Below are 16,905 nucleotides of genomic sequence, written 5' to 3'. Positions count from 1 at the left end.
AAGAGAGATACCTAAACGTATCTTCTAAAACTGACAAAGCAGGGGTCAAATGCAGCTTTAGAGGGAATGTGTTCCACAGCCATAAGTCTCACTGCTGAGAATCAAGCAATGGGCTGTGTTCCCTTTGTAATGGATACAATGACTGTAGCCCTATGGTTAGCCTCCCCCATGTAATAAGGACCCAGACCATTCAGTTACTTTACAGAACAATCTATTATGTGAACCCAGAAATTGCATTAAGTCAGTAACCAGATTAAATGCATTAATGTGCTAAGCCACCAACAAGTTTAATGCGCTAAGGAAATGTTTCCCCCCCCCATACAGAAAAAAGAAGTGGGAGGCTGAAAATTCTTTTGTTTCCACCTGGTTTGTCATCCTGCCATCTTTACCCTTTTTTAATGTTTTGTTTTTAATGTTTTCAATAATTTGTAAACCACCCAGAGTCTTTGAGAGTCAGATGACATATAAATTTAATTGATAATGATAATAATAATCTCAAACCCCTCCAGTCATGCCATAAACCTACCATCTGAACCAGTACAGCCCTTTACAATCAATTTAAAGAAAAAGAAAACACATGGCCCCCGTCTGCAAGGAGATTGTCCATTCCCAAGTCTTCACTTGGTTTGGGCTAAACACAATGTGTCGAGTTAGAGTGGTTGGTAAGGCACAGTTTATGGCTGAAACGCAGCAAGCTAACATAGGTGAATAAGGTAGTTAATGTACTGCGGAAACATCCAAAAGGGTTCAGCTGCCCCAGTCAATTAACTCCCAAGGAGTGACATTAACTGAAACCCGATCATGCACAAGGTTAAAATCACTCCTTCCATATGGTGGGAACACCCATGTCCAGTCAAAAGATGTACAGGTAGTCCTTACTTACCAACCACTCATTCAGCGACTGACTGAAGTTATGACAGTGCTGAAAAAGGAGACTTACAACTGGTCCTCAAAGTTGCAGCCATCATGATTGCAATTCAGACACTTGGCAACTAGCATGCATTTGTGATGATCACAGCATCCTGCAGTCATGTGATCCATTTGCGACTTTCACACCCGGCTTTTGACAAGTAAAGTCAATGGGGAAGCCAGCAGGAAGTTGCAAGTCATGGACATCACGCTTAAGAACCTGCAGTGATTCGCTTAACGACTGCAGCCAGAAATGACGTCATAAATCGGCATAGTGACGTGATACCGCACTTAGCAACCATGTCACTTAGCAACAGAATTGCCAGTCCCAATTGCAGTCAGTAAATGAGGACTACCTATTTGTATACCCAGTCCTCCAGCACAAAGAGCTGGAGAGAATGTGGCTGAAAATTTAAGCCTTTTCATTATGGAACTTGCTGCCAAGACTCAGCAGTACAGTTCACATCCACTGGCTGGAGTGGCCAAACCATGCCTGCCTGGCCAATGGGGAAAGGACTAAGGATGTCACAAAGCCTTGCCCATACTCTCCTGGTAAATGGGCTCATGGGATACTAGGTACTTCCTAGACCAGTGTTTTTCAGTCTCAGCAACTTTAAGATGTGTGGGCTTCAACCCTCAGAATTCCCCAGCACCTCTCCCAAAGAAGGTGGACTAGCTTTGCCTTTGATCTAGTTGTTATGATCAGGTGGTCAGAACCACTAGTTACTGCTGATAAGACTGAGTGTGCTGTGGAAACAGGACCAATGCGTGAACCCAGCTGTTAAACAAACTGGTCAGCATGATGTGAGAATCTGGCTTGTACTGAGCTAGATTAAGCAAAGCCTTGATGTTGTACAATACAGCTGTTTGTCGACTTTCAAGCACCAGCAATCTCTCCCACAATAGCGCCCCTTTACTCACCTCCTCATCCTTCTCCCGGATCAGCTTCTCTGTCTCTGAGTCTGGCACCGTGGGCATAGCTGGGATGGGGAAATCCGTCCCGCTTTCTCGGGTTAGCTTGCTATTTTTTCAAAAAAATCAGTAACAGAAAAAGAGATAAAAGAGGAAATGCATTAAAGCATTTTCAAGGAGCAAAGTGGCAGAAAAACGCTTGGGTATGCGATCCCACAAGACACCCCATTTGCCTCCCAATCAGACTGCTGAATTTGGTTTCCATTAAACTCCTTTTGCTATTTATTCCATTATATAATTCTAGTCTGGCTTCCCACAGCTTTTTGAGGTTACCTTGCAAAGGCAATTAATAGTTTCACATTCATGTTTGGAAAAACTTCCTAATGGCAAGAGCGGTTTGATAGTGGAACCAACTATCAAGAGAGGAAGTGGAACAGAGGCTGGGCAATTATAAGTCTGGGATCTTTTGTAGGAATCTACAGAAAACAGGGTTGGAGATTGGACTTTTAGGCTAATGGCCCTTTCCAAATCATTTTGAACAATGCAAAGCTAACACACTGAAGAAAAGCCCAAGCCACTGCTTTCTGGGAAAAGGGCTGCTTCACAATAAAACGTGCTCTCTTAAGAAAACTCACATACCTACAACCCAAGCTAAGGCTGTCAAACCTCCACCCGCAACTCAGCCCAGAGTTCTTGTGAAGGAAGCCTTGCCCCTTCACTGGTTTGATCCAGCAAGAAGAGAGCTCTTCTGTTCTTAACATGGAAGCTTTAGAAATGCTCCCAAAGCGCAGAGGACTGACTTACTTATTAAATTTGTATGGCTGCCCTTCTCACAAGGGCAGCACATAACACTTAATTAAAAGACCAATAAATACGTAAAAACATTCATTATAAAAACTATAAAAAGCACAAGAACAAGAGAGGATCATTAGCCGCAGTAAGGGAGCCGTCGCAAGATCTATCCAGTCCTCTGGGACCCTCAGGCCTGATGGCATAGCCAGGTCTTGAGAGACTTGTGCAATGTTAAGAGGGATGGAGCTAATCTGACTTCCGGGTGGAGAAGATTCCATAAGGCAATGCCATGGCAGAGAAGGCCCACCTCCTGGGACCCGCCAAATGTAATTCCCGGATAGACGGGACCTGCAGCATGTCTTCTCTGCCAGAACTGATGGGAAAGGCAGATATAATCAGGGAGAAGCGGTCCCTCAGATAGCTGGGCGCCATGCCATGAAGGGCTTTAAAGGTCAAAACCAGCACCTTGAATTGGACCCGGAAGCAGACTGGCAATCAGTGCAGCTCGTGGAGCAGAAGTGTAAAATGTACCATCTAGGGCCACACATAGAACTGCCTGTGCCGCTGCATTTTGCACCAGCTGAAGCTTCCGGATACTCTTCAAGGGAAGCCCCATGTAGAGCACATTACAGAAGTCCAATCAGGAGGTGACTAGGGCATGAGTGACTGTGAGCAGAGCCCCCCCCCCGATCCAGGAATGGGCACAACTGGTGCACAACATGAAGCTGTGCAAAGGCCCTTCTAGCCACAGCTACCACCTGGTCTTCGAGCAGGAGGCTGAGTCCAGAAGGACTCCCAGATTGCACACCAGGTCTGGGGCAGTGCCGCCCCATCCAGCACCAAAGATGGCGTAGTCCTAGATCCAGAAGGCCCCAAAACCCAAAGCCACTCAGTCTTGCCAGGGTTCAACTGAAGCCTGTTGTTCCCTATCCAGACTCTCACAGCCTCCAGGCACCAGGATAAGACGTTCACAGCATCGCTTAATTCACAGAGGCAGAGATGGTATAACTGGGTATCCTCAGCATCCTGATGATACCTCACCCCATGGCGATGGATGAACTCACCCAGCAGCCTCATGTACGGGATCCCTCCTCCTCAACTACCACCAACTGGAATCAGCCTGAAGAAAGGAGGCAAACCAGCACAGCACCATGCCTCCCACCCCAAATCCTCTGAGCCGATCCAGAAGGACACCATGGTCAATGGTACTGAAAGCTGCAGAGAGATCAAGTAGGGCAAGGATGGATGCAGAACCCCCATCCCACCTTCACCAGAGATCCAAAAGCACAACCAGCGCTGTTTCTGTCCCATACCTGGGTCTGAATCCCAACTGAAAGGGATCCAGATAATCCGCGTCTTCCAAGGTCCTCTGAAGCTGCCATGCAACCACCTTCTCAATCACCTTCCCCAAAAAGGGGAGGTTAGATACTGGATGAAAATTGTCCAGCAATGGCTTCTTGAGGAGGGGGTGAACCAAGGCCTCCTAAAGAGGCAAAGGAACAACCCCCTCACTCAAGGAAGAATTAACTGCTAGAACCCACCCACACAACACCCCCTGGGCTGCTTTAACCAGCCAGGAAGGGCATGGAGCAGGTGGCTGAGCTTACAGCCCCAAGGACGCTGTCCACTTCCTCAGCCCAACAGGTTCAAACTGTTCCCAGATAACAGGGCAGGACTCCTCCCCAGGCATCTCTTCTGGATGTGCAACAAGGCCAATGTCCAACTGAGAGCAAATCTGAGCAACTTTGTCCAACAGATGCTGAGCAAATTCCTCTGCATGCCTCTGCAAGAGGTTCTCCAAGCCCCCCTTATCCAGGAGGGCTTGTGTCACCCAGAACAGGGCCATGGGACAGCTATCTGTGGAGGCAATAAGAGCAGAAAAGTAATGACGCTTTGCCGCCCTTACCACCACTGGGTAGGTCTTCACAGCGCCTCTAACCCATGTTTGGTTGAGTTCATCCCTTGTGGAGCACCAGTGACACTTTAGACACCTCTCCTCTCACTTCAATTCCCTCAGCTCTTCTGTAAAACATGGGAGTGCCAGGATCCCCAAGAGGAGAGAGGTCGCATGGACGCGATCCGATTCAAAGCCTCAGCTGCCCCTTTATTCCAAGCAGCAACCAAGGCTTCAGATGGACCATGCAGCAGACCAGCAGGAACAACCCCCAGCTCCCTCTGGACCCCATCCGGTCCATTAGTGGTCAGAGGCAGACCAATCTAATGGGTCCAGCCTCCCTGTAGTGGATAGTGATACTAAAGAATCCCATGGTAATCAGGGCGTGATCTGACCATGACAAGGGGGACACCAAAAGCTCCCCCAGTTTCAGATCACATAGCCACTGCTCTGACAGGAACACCAGATCTGGTGTATGGCCACTGTCCCATGTTGGGCTCTGGATGGTCTGGGATAGGCCCATGGCTGTCTTGATGGCCATGAACTCCTGAGCCACCTCAGACCCCACTCCTAGAGAAGATTGAAGTCCCCCAAAACCGTAAGTCTGGGGAACTCCACTGCAAACCCAGAAATGGAGTCAAAGCTCCTATAGGCAAAGCTCTGTAGCAACAGCTACCTGTGCCACGGGACCATTATGACACACCACTCATGGGCAGAGCGGCTACTTCAAACTCAGCAGGTTCATGGTCAAATCTCCAGTATATCCAGTCAAAGGCCAGGAAACAGCTTCACACTTCAATGGGCTTCTTCGGTTTTGACTTAGCATGATGCATGAACCCCGCTACCGTGGTTTGTAACCCATGGTTTATGGCCTACAGTTGTCTGGTTTCATACATCAAGCTGAACTTTAGTTGACTGAAAATAAAATGGACTGGGTTCACACAGCATACTAAGCTATAAACCATGGGACTACAGACTGGAAGAGCATTCACAAAGCACACCAAAGCCAACAAAATACATGATGGATTAACTTATTGCCCAAACCAAGCTATGATGGCTTGTTCAACAAATTATGGTTAAAATAAATATAGCTTAGTGTGGTATGTGAACTCTGTCTAAAGCCCACAAAATTGAGCTTGAGTAACAAATGATCTGACTATCTCAAGCAACTTTGAAGGAATTCTTGAAATTGTAATAGGGATTTTGCTTAAGAAGAAAGTATCAGCTTCAGAAATGGAAGGAATGAGTTTTGTTTTCAATGTTGCATTTTCAAAGGACTTCCTTTTTTAACAAGGACTCTGGTGAGCCTGATATGCTACTGTATAAGGCTACTTTAGATACTCATATGTTCATCAGGAGTAGACTAAGCCAGGTGAAGTGTGGGTAAAGAAAGGCTCTCTGTGTTGACTTCAGAGGGACATTGTTGCTTCCTTCTTTATTTTTTCATGACCAATTTCCCATTCCACCTTACCCTCCACCCCATTTCCAACAGCTTTGATTGAGCACAATTATGAAAAGCAGTGTAGTATGTACTGTCATGGCGGCCCTTAAGTGGTGAAAACGCCTAATACATGCACTGGGCAGCACCACTTTAGAGCCATTTGAGTGGCTCCCATCCTTGGGTCATAACCCAGCGCAGAGCACGTGCACTGCATGCAGAGAGACTCTGATTCCATTCTGGAATCTCTGCTAGAAAGTGATGGAAAAAACTACTCTCTGCCAAGGATCCTGGAGAACTGCTACCAATCAAAGGAGACAAAGCTGGACTTCGTCTGGCATGGAGTGACTTCATCCAGGAGCTAGCTTTGTGTAGCTTCTTGTGAGCCAACCTACAGACAGTCCTGGGGCCAAAGAAGGCTGGGCAGCTACCTGAGGTTTTTTGAAGGGCCTGGTTTGCCAAGTCATGAATCAAATGCTTCCTAACTCCTCTTCCCTGTTGGCATTTCACAGATCAGGAGATCATTAGGGAAAGTAGATTACAGACTGCAAATTGAAAAAACAACCTGATAATCATACTGAACCAAGTATGTCGATCAAAATCCCAAGTGTAAGCCTTCCCATCAATACCCTCCGCCCCCCAAATCTTCATGTTCATATGATATGCTTAACCGGGTCAAATAAAAGCCTAGTGGTTGTGTTTACACAGTTTGTAAGCAGTCAATGCTAACAGATTAGTGGGAACCCTGGTTAGGCTTGGTACATTGTGCAAACCCAGCAGTAAGGTTAAGCATCTTATGTGCACACAGACAGGGTGTGCTGGCTTCCAATGGCCCACCACAATTTGTGCTGCTCTCCCCTACAGGCGAAATAGAAGGGGCTCAGACAACCATGAGCTGGAAATAAAATATTTTTATAGGAAATGCATGAAAGCCACACAGATGCAGCTCTGGAGGAAAGCGTCTGGCATTACCCCGGCCTGGCTGTACAAGTCCTCAGCAACTACATGCTTACTGCAGTCCAAGAGCTGAGGGGGGTGGAGGCAGACCTGGAAGAGGGGCCTCAGTCGTTCACTCCATGGAACAGTCACTGCAGCAGAATCTCAAAGACGAGGAACCTCTCCTTTCCCTCCAAACAGGGCGGCAGGCAGAACAAGGGAATGGAGACACCATGCTTAGATTCATCATGGGAAGGTAGGGCAGAGAAGAAGTTTCCCCCCAAGACTTACTCCCTGCTTCCTGATTTTCCATTGGCCTAGAGGGCCGTTCTGTGCCCTGGTTCAGGCATCCTGGACCAAATCTGCAAGTGGTGGAACCAGAGCTCAGAAGCCCGAGCGTTGGAGGCAAAGCCCACCTCTGAAACCCCTGATTCTTGGACATCCTCTCCAGTAGGGGTTGCCAAGAAAATAATACTCTTTCCCAGGTAGAGAGAGGAAAAAAGGGGGATGGGAAAGAATGTGTCTCAGAGGGTTCTGGTTGCAGGGTTGAAATGTGCAAAAAAGATGGCCAAACAGTGAACACTTCTGTGGTCACTAGGAGTCAAAAACGACTTGATGGCACGTAATCAATCCATCAAAAATATAAGCATAGGCTACTCTCCATTGAAAGAGGACAAGAATCATAGTGCAGGTGGGGAAAATGCTGAATAGGGATCAAGATCCAATAAAAAGGAGAGTTTCCTCCCATTTCTCTATACCAGTCTTTCTCAACCTCAGCAACTTGAAGATGTGTGGACTTCAACTCCCAGAATTCCCTAGCCAGCAAGCTGGCTAGGGAATTCTGGGAGTTGAAGTCCACACATCTTCAACCTGCTGAGGTTGAGAAACACTGCTCTACTGTACACTGTTTGTCCCGCAATCACTGTCTCTCCTATTTGCTTTGTTCAGAAAATGGTAACTTTTGGTCAGAGCTGCTGAGAAAACAGTGCACCGTCAATATTACCAACAGACATGGACGTATGAATCTCACCCTTCCTACGAAATACGCAGGGTTGTCCCCAAATAGTTTGCGAAGTGCTATCAGCTGCCAACGCTTACCACACACCGGGAACGGCTTGCCCTGCAGTTTAACACCCACAAACCAATGCAAGCAGCAGCAACACATAGTAATTTTTTAAATGTTACGCTTTCTCAAGATCCTTACCGAGATTTCTTTTTCTCTTCTTTTTCTACCTGCATTTCTTCCCACTCAAGCTTATTGCCCTTTGCTTTCCAACGGAGAAGTCTGATGGACTACCATGCCCTTTCCCTTCCAGCATGCAGACTGTGAACTGCAGCAGTGGAAGAGTTGCAGAGGATCATCAGGCCTGTGCATCCAACAGGTAGAGCTCCCAGATAAGGCATTAACATGTAGGATTCAAAGGTACGTGCAATCTGTCTCTGCATGTGCATAATCAACCTGTCTTCTCCTCCTTCCTCCACCTTAATCCCAATTTAAATCCTACATCTTTCAAGCCACTCTTTGCATCTGATAGAAGTCAGATGCAGGTCACAAAAGCTGATGCCCTTTAATAACATTTATTAGTTGGAAAAGGTGCTAACGGACTCCCTTCTAACCTTTTTGCCACTATAGACTCATCCACTGTTTCATCTTAAAGTTACCAAGGTTGAGAAACACTGGACTAACCCACCTCTCCTCCCACAACGTCTACAGCAGAGTTTCCAGTAATTATTATTACTGTATTATTTTGCAAGCTAAAACAGTGCCCCGTGCTTATTCCTTCATTGTGCAACTGGCACGTTGAGAAACATTCCGACTGCTCGGCCAAAACACGGCTTTTGTGAACAAAGTGAAACATCTATTCTGGCTGGCCACCGCTGGACAGAGAGGAATAGTGGTGAAAGGAGTAAGAGATGCAGTAAGACTTAACAGCCAAGGATGCCGGAAGTAGGCCTATGAAGGAACAGAGTCAATGAGTTTAGGAGGACAGATTTTAAGGAATTACGAGAAAACCAAGCAAGATCTGAGAGAAGCTGAAGGGTAGAAAAGATGAGTGAAGAGAAACAGCGTCTCAGGAAAGGCTTATCCAAGACCATCCTTGACAAGTAAGCAAGATGGTGAGCTGAAGAAGGCCTGTAAGGAAATCAAGGGGCTCCAAGGTATTCTGTTTCATCTTATGATTTTGATTTTCCCAGCCTGTACTGTAGAACATCTCCCATTTTTCATACCCAGCGTGTCCAATGGCTGTACCAACTGGGAAACTGGGAAAAATGAGAACTGCAGTCCCACATTCCTGGAAGTTATCAGATTTGGGGAAAAGTTAGGGAAAAGTTAAGCAACCAGACATATGTATATTTCTCCTAGTAGGACAATTCACTGAAAACCTCAAGGCCAAGAAGAGCTGTTTCTCTGTGTGTTCATTTCTTTTGTGGGTTTTCTACCTGATGCCAACTTGGACATCCAACACACCAGCACCTTTCTGAGTTAAAAAAAAAAAAAGAATAAATATATCCTGCTTGCATTCCTATTTATAAATAAATTCTGCATCACCTACCTATAGATGCCCCTCTTAGCGCAAAACTGCACAAACCGGGGAAATGGATTTCAATGTGTGTAATTTATTCTGGTTGCAAAAGAGTCCCTACCCATCTGCTGTTATAATAAATACCTGCTTTGGGGGCCTAAATCATCATTAAAAAAATCTGTGAATTTAAGCCAGTATTAATTTTCCTCGACGAAGTGTCTCCATCAGACTCTGATTCCACCTGGGAATTTTTAAGGCCGCTTTGCCTGTCTTTCCTCCTCATACCTGTTGGAGAGGAGGTTATAACAAGGTTATTGAAAGTGGGGGTCAGGTCCCCACTTTCACATCTCCTTCATCCTCCTCAGCTGTGCCATCTGCTCAGCTTCCCTCCTCCCCAGTCCCACCTCCTTATTCACAGCACCCCCAACTTACTTGCGATTCCGCTCTTTTACCACCATGCGAGTCATGCTCTGAATGCACTGAGCCCGGTAGTTTTCATAGTGAGTCTCCCGAGTCACGTCCTTCAGGTCCTGCATATGAGTCCTTACCAGCATGGTGCGCAGCTTGACAAAGTCACAATGCGTAGGGTTCTCCACTGGCAGAAGAAGGCAGAGTTAAGCGAATGGAATTCAAGGCCATGTGGTGCAGTGATGGTCTCTAGCTCAGAGACCTCAAAAATGGAAACAGATCCATGGAAGATGACAAGCCTACTGATGGCTTTTAGCAACAACAGTGGAATGGAGTAAAAAGGATTTTAAAGATTAATATTCAGTTGAAGCCAGAACTTTTCCTTTTAGGCCTAATGGTTCCTCTTACATTCTTAGGAGACTGTGGTCCAGAGAGACCTGGCCAGTTCAAGATAAGACTTACACAGTGAACTTGAAGAGTATGCAACTCCCACCCACACATTTGGAGGAAATGTCGTCAAGTGTCTACACACAATGGGCAGCTTCAAGTGTTTTTGCTGGGAATTGTTGGTGCCATCTCTTCCCTTTTTCCTTATCGCAAAAATGCAAAAAATAAAAGTACATCTCCATAACAAACACTGTGATTATTGCTTTAGTTCTGCTAAAGGCGATTTGCCACAGGTCCTCTCTCTAGTCTGGCTACAGAGGTTGTGGACAGGCAGTGCTCTGTAATAAGCTGAAGAACTTTTTAAAGCAGCTGTTAAATTCAGGACCTTAATTCATCCTGGTCTCATTTTAGGTAGTTTAGCTTTTTTGGAATGTTCTTATCTGTAGTACTATTATCAAGAAAGATTATATATTTTCTAAATGAATCTCTCTCCCCACCCACTTACCTATTGGGATCCCCAAGCTATGTTTGGCACCCGTTCATTTTCAGGCATATAACAAATCTTGAAATTCAGCATACTTCAAATCACAGCTTGAAAACTGGGTTTTTCAAGGCCAGCAGGAACAAAAGGATAGGAGGTGACGAGGGATGGCTCTGCCATTGAGTAGACTGAAGCAGCCACTTCAGACAGCAGGCTAGGACCCAGCAAAGAAGAAAGTGTGTTTGCTGTGTGGCCTGCTTTTGCCCCTGAACTAGTCTTTTGCCTTCAATACCCTGAAGGAAGCGATCTCATCTGTAACACAGAAGAATGATTCTACATCCACTTGGCATCTGGATGGGTTACGAAGGGTGCCATCTTGTTCTTGGCCTTACAGGCCCACATTGGGGACATCTGCAGGGGTGATCAAAAAAGCCAAGAAGGGCACAACTGCACAACTGAATCCCCACTCCTTTGCTAACTGCATGCCATGCATATTAAAAAAAGGCACTTGGCTTTGATTGTGTGGTTGTGCCCACCATCTTGACTTTTCTGACAGTTCCTGGGAATGCCCCTGTTCCACAATGTTGGGCTTGCCCCGAGGTGGCATCTTGTCAATATTTTCCCACATCCCCACCTCCTGATCTTACCAATAAGATATGGGGCACATGGTGCAAAGCTACCGTGCTCAAGCCATGCTTCCCACGTAACAACTCATTTAATGCTTGGGGACAGGAAGCTTTTATTGATTTCTACTGCCAAAGCTAAGACATTAAGCTGCCAAAGTCAATATTTTGTATTTCCATCCCACAAGAGCATCTGTAATTGGATGTTAATTCCAACTAGGGGAACATGGAAAATTTTTGCTGAATTCTGTATTCAATCGATGTAGACCCATTAGCTGTGGTCCCCAGTTTATTGAGCCAAACAGCCACACGGAGCTAGCTATAGGTTACCTTCAACGATGCCCCAAGGGTACAGCCTCCCACGGATCCGCTTGCCTTTCATCTCCACAATGGTGTTACTGCCAATCACAGCGAAGGGGATGCTCTCCTGCAGGAGAACAGTGGCAATTAGGAGTCAGCCAGGGTGGAGGGGGCCTTCCCCACTCTTCGCTACTTCACATATATTTAGGGACAAAAGAGAGTGCATTCCTCAAAAAGACACAAGGGAACTGCATCATCGACTTGCATCAACTGTGCTACCAAATTTGGCAGCATAATCAGAGGGGGTCTGAGGGCTGCAAAGAAAGAAAAGGCCTGGAAAAGAGCTGATCCCTGTTGTAAACAAACATGATGCACGAGTGCTTTGCATTCCATCAATTTCCTTTCGTTTATTTATTTAAATTAAAGGCTTCTTCTTCTTCTTCTTCTTCTTCTTCTTCTTCTTCTTCTTCTTCTTCTTCTTCTTCTTCTTCTTCTTCTTCTTCTTCTTCTTCTTCTTCTTCTTCTTCTTCTTCTTCTTCTTCCTCCTCCTCCTCCTCCTCCTCCTCCTCCTCCTCCTCCTCCTCCTCCTCCTCCTCCTCCTCCTCCTCCTCCTCCTCCTCCTCCTCCTCCTCCTCCTCCTCCTCCTCTTCCTCTTCCTCTTCCTCTTTTTAAGTTATTCAGGCCAGGCACCAAAAAAAGTATTGGGGCCTATGGATTCCAAACTGAGAACCCATGTTTATAATGAGTGGCAGCAGTTTTAAACAAGCATGTCTCCCAGTCCACTCATGGGTCTCCAGATGCATAGGGACTGCAATGCCCTGCATTCCTAGCTGACATTCTGCAGTCCAAACACATCTGGAGGGCACCAGGCCAGGAAAAGCTGCATTACATCACGAGTATAACTATGTGGGATTGGAGAAGGCTGACAAAATATCTTAGGGTAAGAGTTCAATCCAGGCCTAGCTGCCTCTCTTTAGTATGGCTTAATTGGAAATAGGGCTACGTGCCCAGCTTGAAACGCGTCTTAATTTTAAAAGGGCAAGCGAATGTGAAACATAATGGTTCGCAAATATTAGGAAAAGCTCCTTTACAGTCAGAGCATTGGCATATGTGGAATATAATTGGAGAAAATTGGGCTTCTTTCTGAATTTGTTCTAATGCAGTCAGGTGCATCTGGCACAGTGTTTCTCAACCTTGGCCACTTTAAGATGTGTGGACTTCAACTTCCAGCCTTGCTGGCTGGGGAATTCTGGGAGTTGAAGTCCACACATCTTAAAGTGGCCAAGGTTGAGAAACACTGATCTAGCAGAACCAGCAGATCCCAACATCCACTCTCGGCAATCCCTCACCTTGAGTGCTTCATCCTGCAGCTTGAAATCCTCATCTTCATCTGAATCACAATCAGGAAACTGGTAGATCCGGATCCCAAAATGATCAATTTCATCACGAATCTAGAACAGAGGAACGTGCCAGCAGTTGATGGAGCTCAATCGCAGCTTTGATTCCAGTCATTATATTCTATAGACCAAACTACATGGACAAGGGCACCCCCAAACCACCCGTTTTCCCACCCTGAACCATCAGAAACACCTTTGAGCCACCTGCTGCCACCCCAAGAATTCTCCAGGAGCCAGTCAGGGCCCTCCAGATATGGAGGAATGAAGAACTCAGCATTCAGCCAGCACCGCCCCCCAACTCCTCACCCTCCCTGACTTTCTCATAAAATACATGTGGCCACTTTGAGGGAGAGACTGAAAGCCCTCTCTATACTCTTCTTAAAAAGAACACAGATTTCACAATACGACAAGATCGCAAAGCCTGGATCTTGGAGGGAGGGGGTTGGAGAGGGAGGGAGGAAGGGAGGGATGAGCGGGAAGGCAGGACAAAGCCAAAGTGAGGAAGACAGTGTAAGAGAAGAATATCAAATTATCCTTTTCTGCTGTTGCCCCTGCCCTTTGGAATATTCTCCCCCCAGAGGTGCAACAGGCCCTGACCCTCCCGGCTTTCCGAAAAGGTTTAAAGACCTGGCTCTGCCAGTGTGCATGGGGCGAGATGGGCTCTAACCATCCTTGGGGGTGCTTAGCACCCTGACGATACTCCCTTGAATTATTCCCCAACTTTCCATCTCGCTTGGATTATTAGGTCTGTTTTATATTGTATGTTAACAAATTTTATTTTTGCTGTAAACCACCCAGAGTCATTTCAACGAGATGGGTGATGACAAATTTGATAGACAGATAGACAGATAGACAGACAGACAGACAGAGCGAGCGAGCGAGCAAGCAAGCAAGCACAGAACACTATGATTCCTTATGGTCTACATTTAACTCAGCATTTAAAATCTGAATTACAGTGAGTTGTACAATTACATACTTAAGACTTTTATATTTAAGAAACAATTTCAAAATCTTGGGCTTTTGTTTCCTTTTTCAATTAGTTTTGCTTAGGTTAATCCATTTATTTATCTTAATGAGTTCTGTTGTGTTTCTACATTGTTCAGGGAAGTGGGAAGAGTGTCCCCAAGTTTGTTCTGATCTCCTCTTTTACCTTGTTTTTCATTCGTTCCACCTCCGACGGCATGAGAGTGTCAGCCTTGGCTAAGACAGGAACAATGTTCACGCGCTGATGGAGCGCTTTCATGAATTCAATGTCCAGAGGTCGCAAACTGCCAAGAACAGACAAGAATTCACTGTAGAAAACCTGGGAGCTGTGGAAAGGGGCTATTTCTTTTCTGGCCAATAAGCAGAAAAGTGGGGTGTCTGACATGTGCTAGAATCTGTATCAATTATTTTGCAGCAATCAATGATACTCCAAAAAATTACTACTATTTCAATTAATTATATAAGGAAACATTAAAGAGAAAGGCAGAGCTGGCAGACTTGGCCTATTCTGGATGAAAAATCTATATGCATGGTTTGGCAAAAATGCAACATCCTTGTTTCATGCACTAACATCTGCAGAACAAATGATGCTGGGGGTTGCCAACTTCCAGTAGGAGGCAACATTAAAAGAAGAGGTTGGCCTTCCATTCCAACTATTTAATGCATTATATTATTTGAATCACGCATTTTAGAGTTATGTTGTGGGGAAAATAGAAGGAGGAAGGAGTATTAGGTACTGTGGAGTCCTTGGGGTTCTCTGAGCTTGCTTGTTTCCTTGCAAACATTTCATTACCCGGCTAGGTAGGGTTTGCTCTCTATTTATATACTATACTATGTTACTATATATATAGTATTAGGTACATTCGCCACCTTGAGTTCTGTGGGATAAAAGAATCTAAAAAAACATTCAAGGATCATCTTATCTATGGATGGGCTTATATGTGAGAATATATGGTAAACATATAATTTGGACCTAGCCTTTACAGTAGTGCATAACATTCTAACCATATAACTTCCAGGCTGGAAAACCAGGGATTGCATATCTGGGGAGCATAAGGTTAAAAAGGCTGGACCAGAAAAAAACTGCTAACAGCCTTTTAGGTAGCAAGTGCAGTCAGTAAGTCTTTAGTCAGAGTTTCTTTTTTTAAGAAAAAGCATGCTCCAGGAACACAAGGAGGCTGGTTCAGTTCATACCCGTGACCAAAAGGAGAGATGAAGTAGAGGCAGCAATGGACACGGTTGTCCTGAATATTTTTCCGGTTAAGGCCACTTTCATCCCGGAAATACTGCTCAAACTGCTGATCTATGTAATCAGCCACAGGCTTCCAACTGGGAAAGAAAGGGAACATGATTTAGAATTGGTGGGTTGAGGAAGGCAGGCTTCAAGTTTGCACAATCAAAGCTAGACTTTACTGCAACTAGCACACATACAGAATTTAAAAATGGAATTTGGAATCCCAGAACTGGTTATCCTAAACTTTCTTCTTACTAGCAATATAGTATAGGCTTGGGAGAGGTATTGTTGCTGTTGTTAAGGTATTGTTGCTGTTGCTGTTGCTGTTGATTTTTTGCAAATCATCCAGGGATCTACATCTGGACCTATTTTCTGCCAATCCACAATTAACAAAGAGGTTATGTTCTTTTTTTAGGTGGAGAAAGAGAAGGAGCAGGAAGAGGAGGAAAGATCCATAAATGCCTGTGATATAATTATGGCTAGGGAAAGGCCCAAGCTACATAACTCATGCTTGGAAGCCTCAAGTTTGAATCCCACCTCTGCCAGTCTCAACATAAATTCTTGAGAAAATCATGCTCTTCTCCAACTGATCATCCATAAGTAGCACAGTCATGCCAGCATGACAGGATGGAAGCAAGGGTGAAATGTTGAACATCTCCTCTTGTAGGAGGAGGGAGAGGCTGTTTAGAGAAATTCAGTGGGACTTCTAATGCGTTCATGCCTGCTAAGCCAAGACTAAATATCTCCCTTCCCTTCAGATCTCTCCCTGCTGGCCCACATTTGCTGTAGCTCAGAAATCAGTAGAACTACTCCAGAAATGCAGCACCTCTCATATACATTTGCCCAACACAGCTCACTCAATCTATCAGTAATCAAATTATCCAGTGATCTGGTACCCAATGACCTCAGGAATGAAAGTGGCCCAGTTATATTGGAAGAAATATCTGACAGCATCTTAGGCACCTTTTCAAAAACATTTAAATTGATTATGCACCATCAAGTTGGTGTCAACTCTTAGCAACCACATAGACAGATTTTTCTCCAGGAGAATCTGTCCCTAACTTGGTCCTTCAGGTCTTTCAACCATGTACCCATCGCCACTGTAACTGAATCCATCCACTTTGCTGCTGGTCATCCTCTTCTCTTTCCTTCCACCTTTCCCAGCATTGGAGCCTTCTCCAGGGAGCTAGGACTTGCATAATGTGCCCAAAGTAGGACAATGTGAGCCTGGTCATTTGTGCCTCAAGTAAGAACTCTGGGTTGATTTGTTTGATGATCCATTTGTTTGTTTTCTTGGCTCTCCATACTATTCTCAGGAGTCTTCTCCAACACCAAAGTTGAAAAGCATCAATAGCAAATAGTCATCGAGTTACAACAGCAATTGGGACTGGAATTTCCATCACTAAGCGATGCAGCCATAAAACACAATGTTATTGTGACCACGTTACTTAGCGACGGCAATCCCGGTTGCTGTTGTTAACTGAATTCCACTGGTTGTTAGCTAAGGACCCACCCTGATCCAAGCCACTCCTGGCTTGGTCCCTCCCAGCCCCGAGCCTTGGTAAGGTAAGGGACTGCTTCCTCTTCAACTTCCCCCACCTGCCTATCTCCCCCCTATTTCTGCCCTTTTGGCTGCCTTGCATTCCACCACCTCTGTCCACCTTGCCACCCTGTGCTCTGCTCAC

The 16,905-nt window shown here is 45.4% G+C and overlaps 1 protein-coding gene across 3 annotated transcripts in view; it reads right to left on the bottom strand.

Moving 5' to 3' along the window:
* The window catches only part of SEPTIN4 (septin 4), a 49,326-nt gene that overhangs the window by 3,935 nt on the left and 28,486 nt on the right, over positions 1-16,905 (bottom strand). For 2 of the 3 annotated variants that reach the window (XM_088152306.1, XM_088152304.1), the window contains exons 6-11: positions 15,181-15,315; positions 14,153-14,270; positions 12,955-13,056; positions 11,636-11,732; positions 9,839-10,001; positions 1,831-1,930 (exon numbers count right to left, since the gene is read on the bottom strand). In XM_088152306.1, coding sequence (XP_088008432.1) covers positions 1,831-1,930; positions 9,839-10,001; positions 11,636-11,732; positions 12,955-13,056; positions 14,153-14,270; positions 15,181-15,315 — 715 coding nt within the window. Of the gene's footprint in view, positions 1-1,830; positions 1,931-7,750; positions 9,692-9,838; positions 10,002-11,635; positions 11,733-12,954; positions 13,057-14,152; positions 14,271-15,180; positions 15,316-16,905 lie in introns of those variants that run through there. The other variant, XM_025172380.2, reaches the window with a different exon arrangement.

Source organism: Python bivittatus, unplaced genomic scaffold, assembly GCF_059951505.1.
Source record: "Python bivittatus isolate LINGU-HERP-01145 unplaced genomic scaffold, Pbiv_v1 ctg000690_np1212, whole genome shotgun sequence".
NCBI classification, from domain to species: domain Eukaryota; kingdom Metazoa; phylum Chordata; class Lepidosauria; order Squamata; family Pythonidae; genus Python; species Python bivittatus.
The sequence above is the reverse complement of the archived record's forward strand: the minus strand, read 5'-3'. Positions and strand labels throughout refer to the sequence as shown.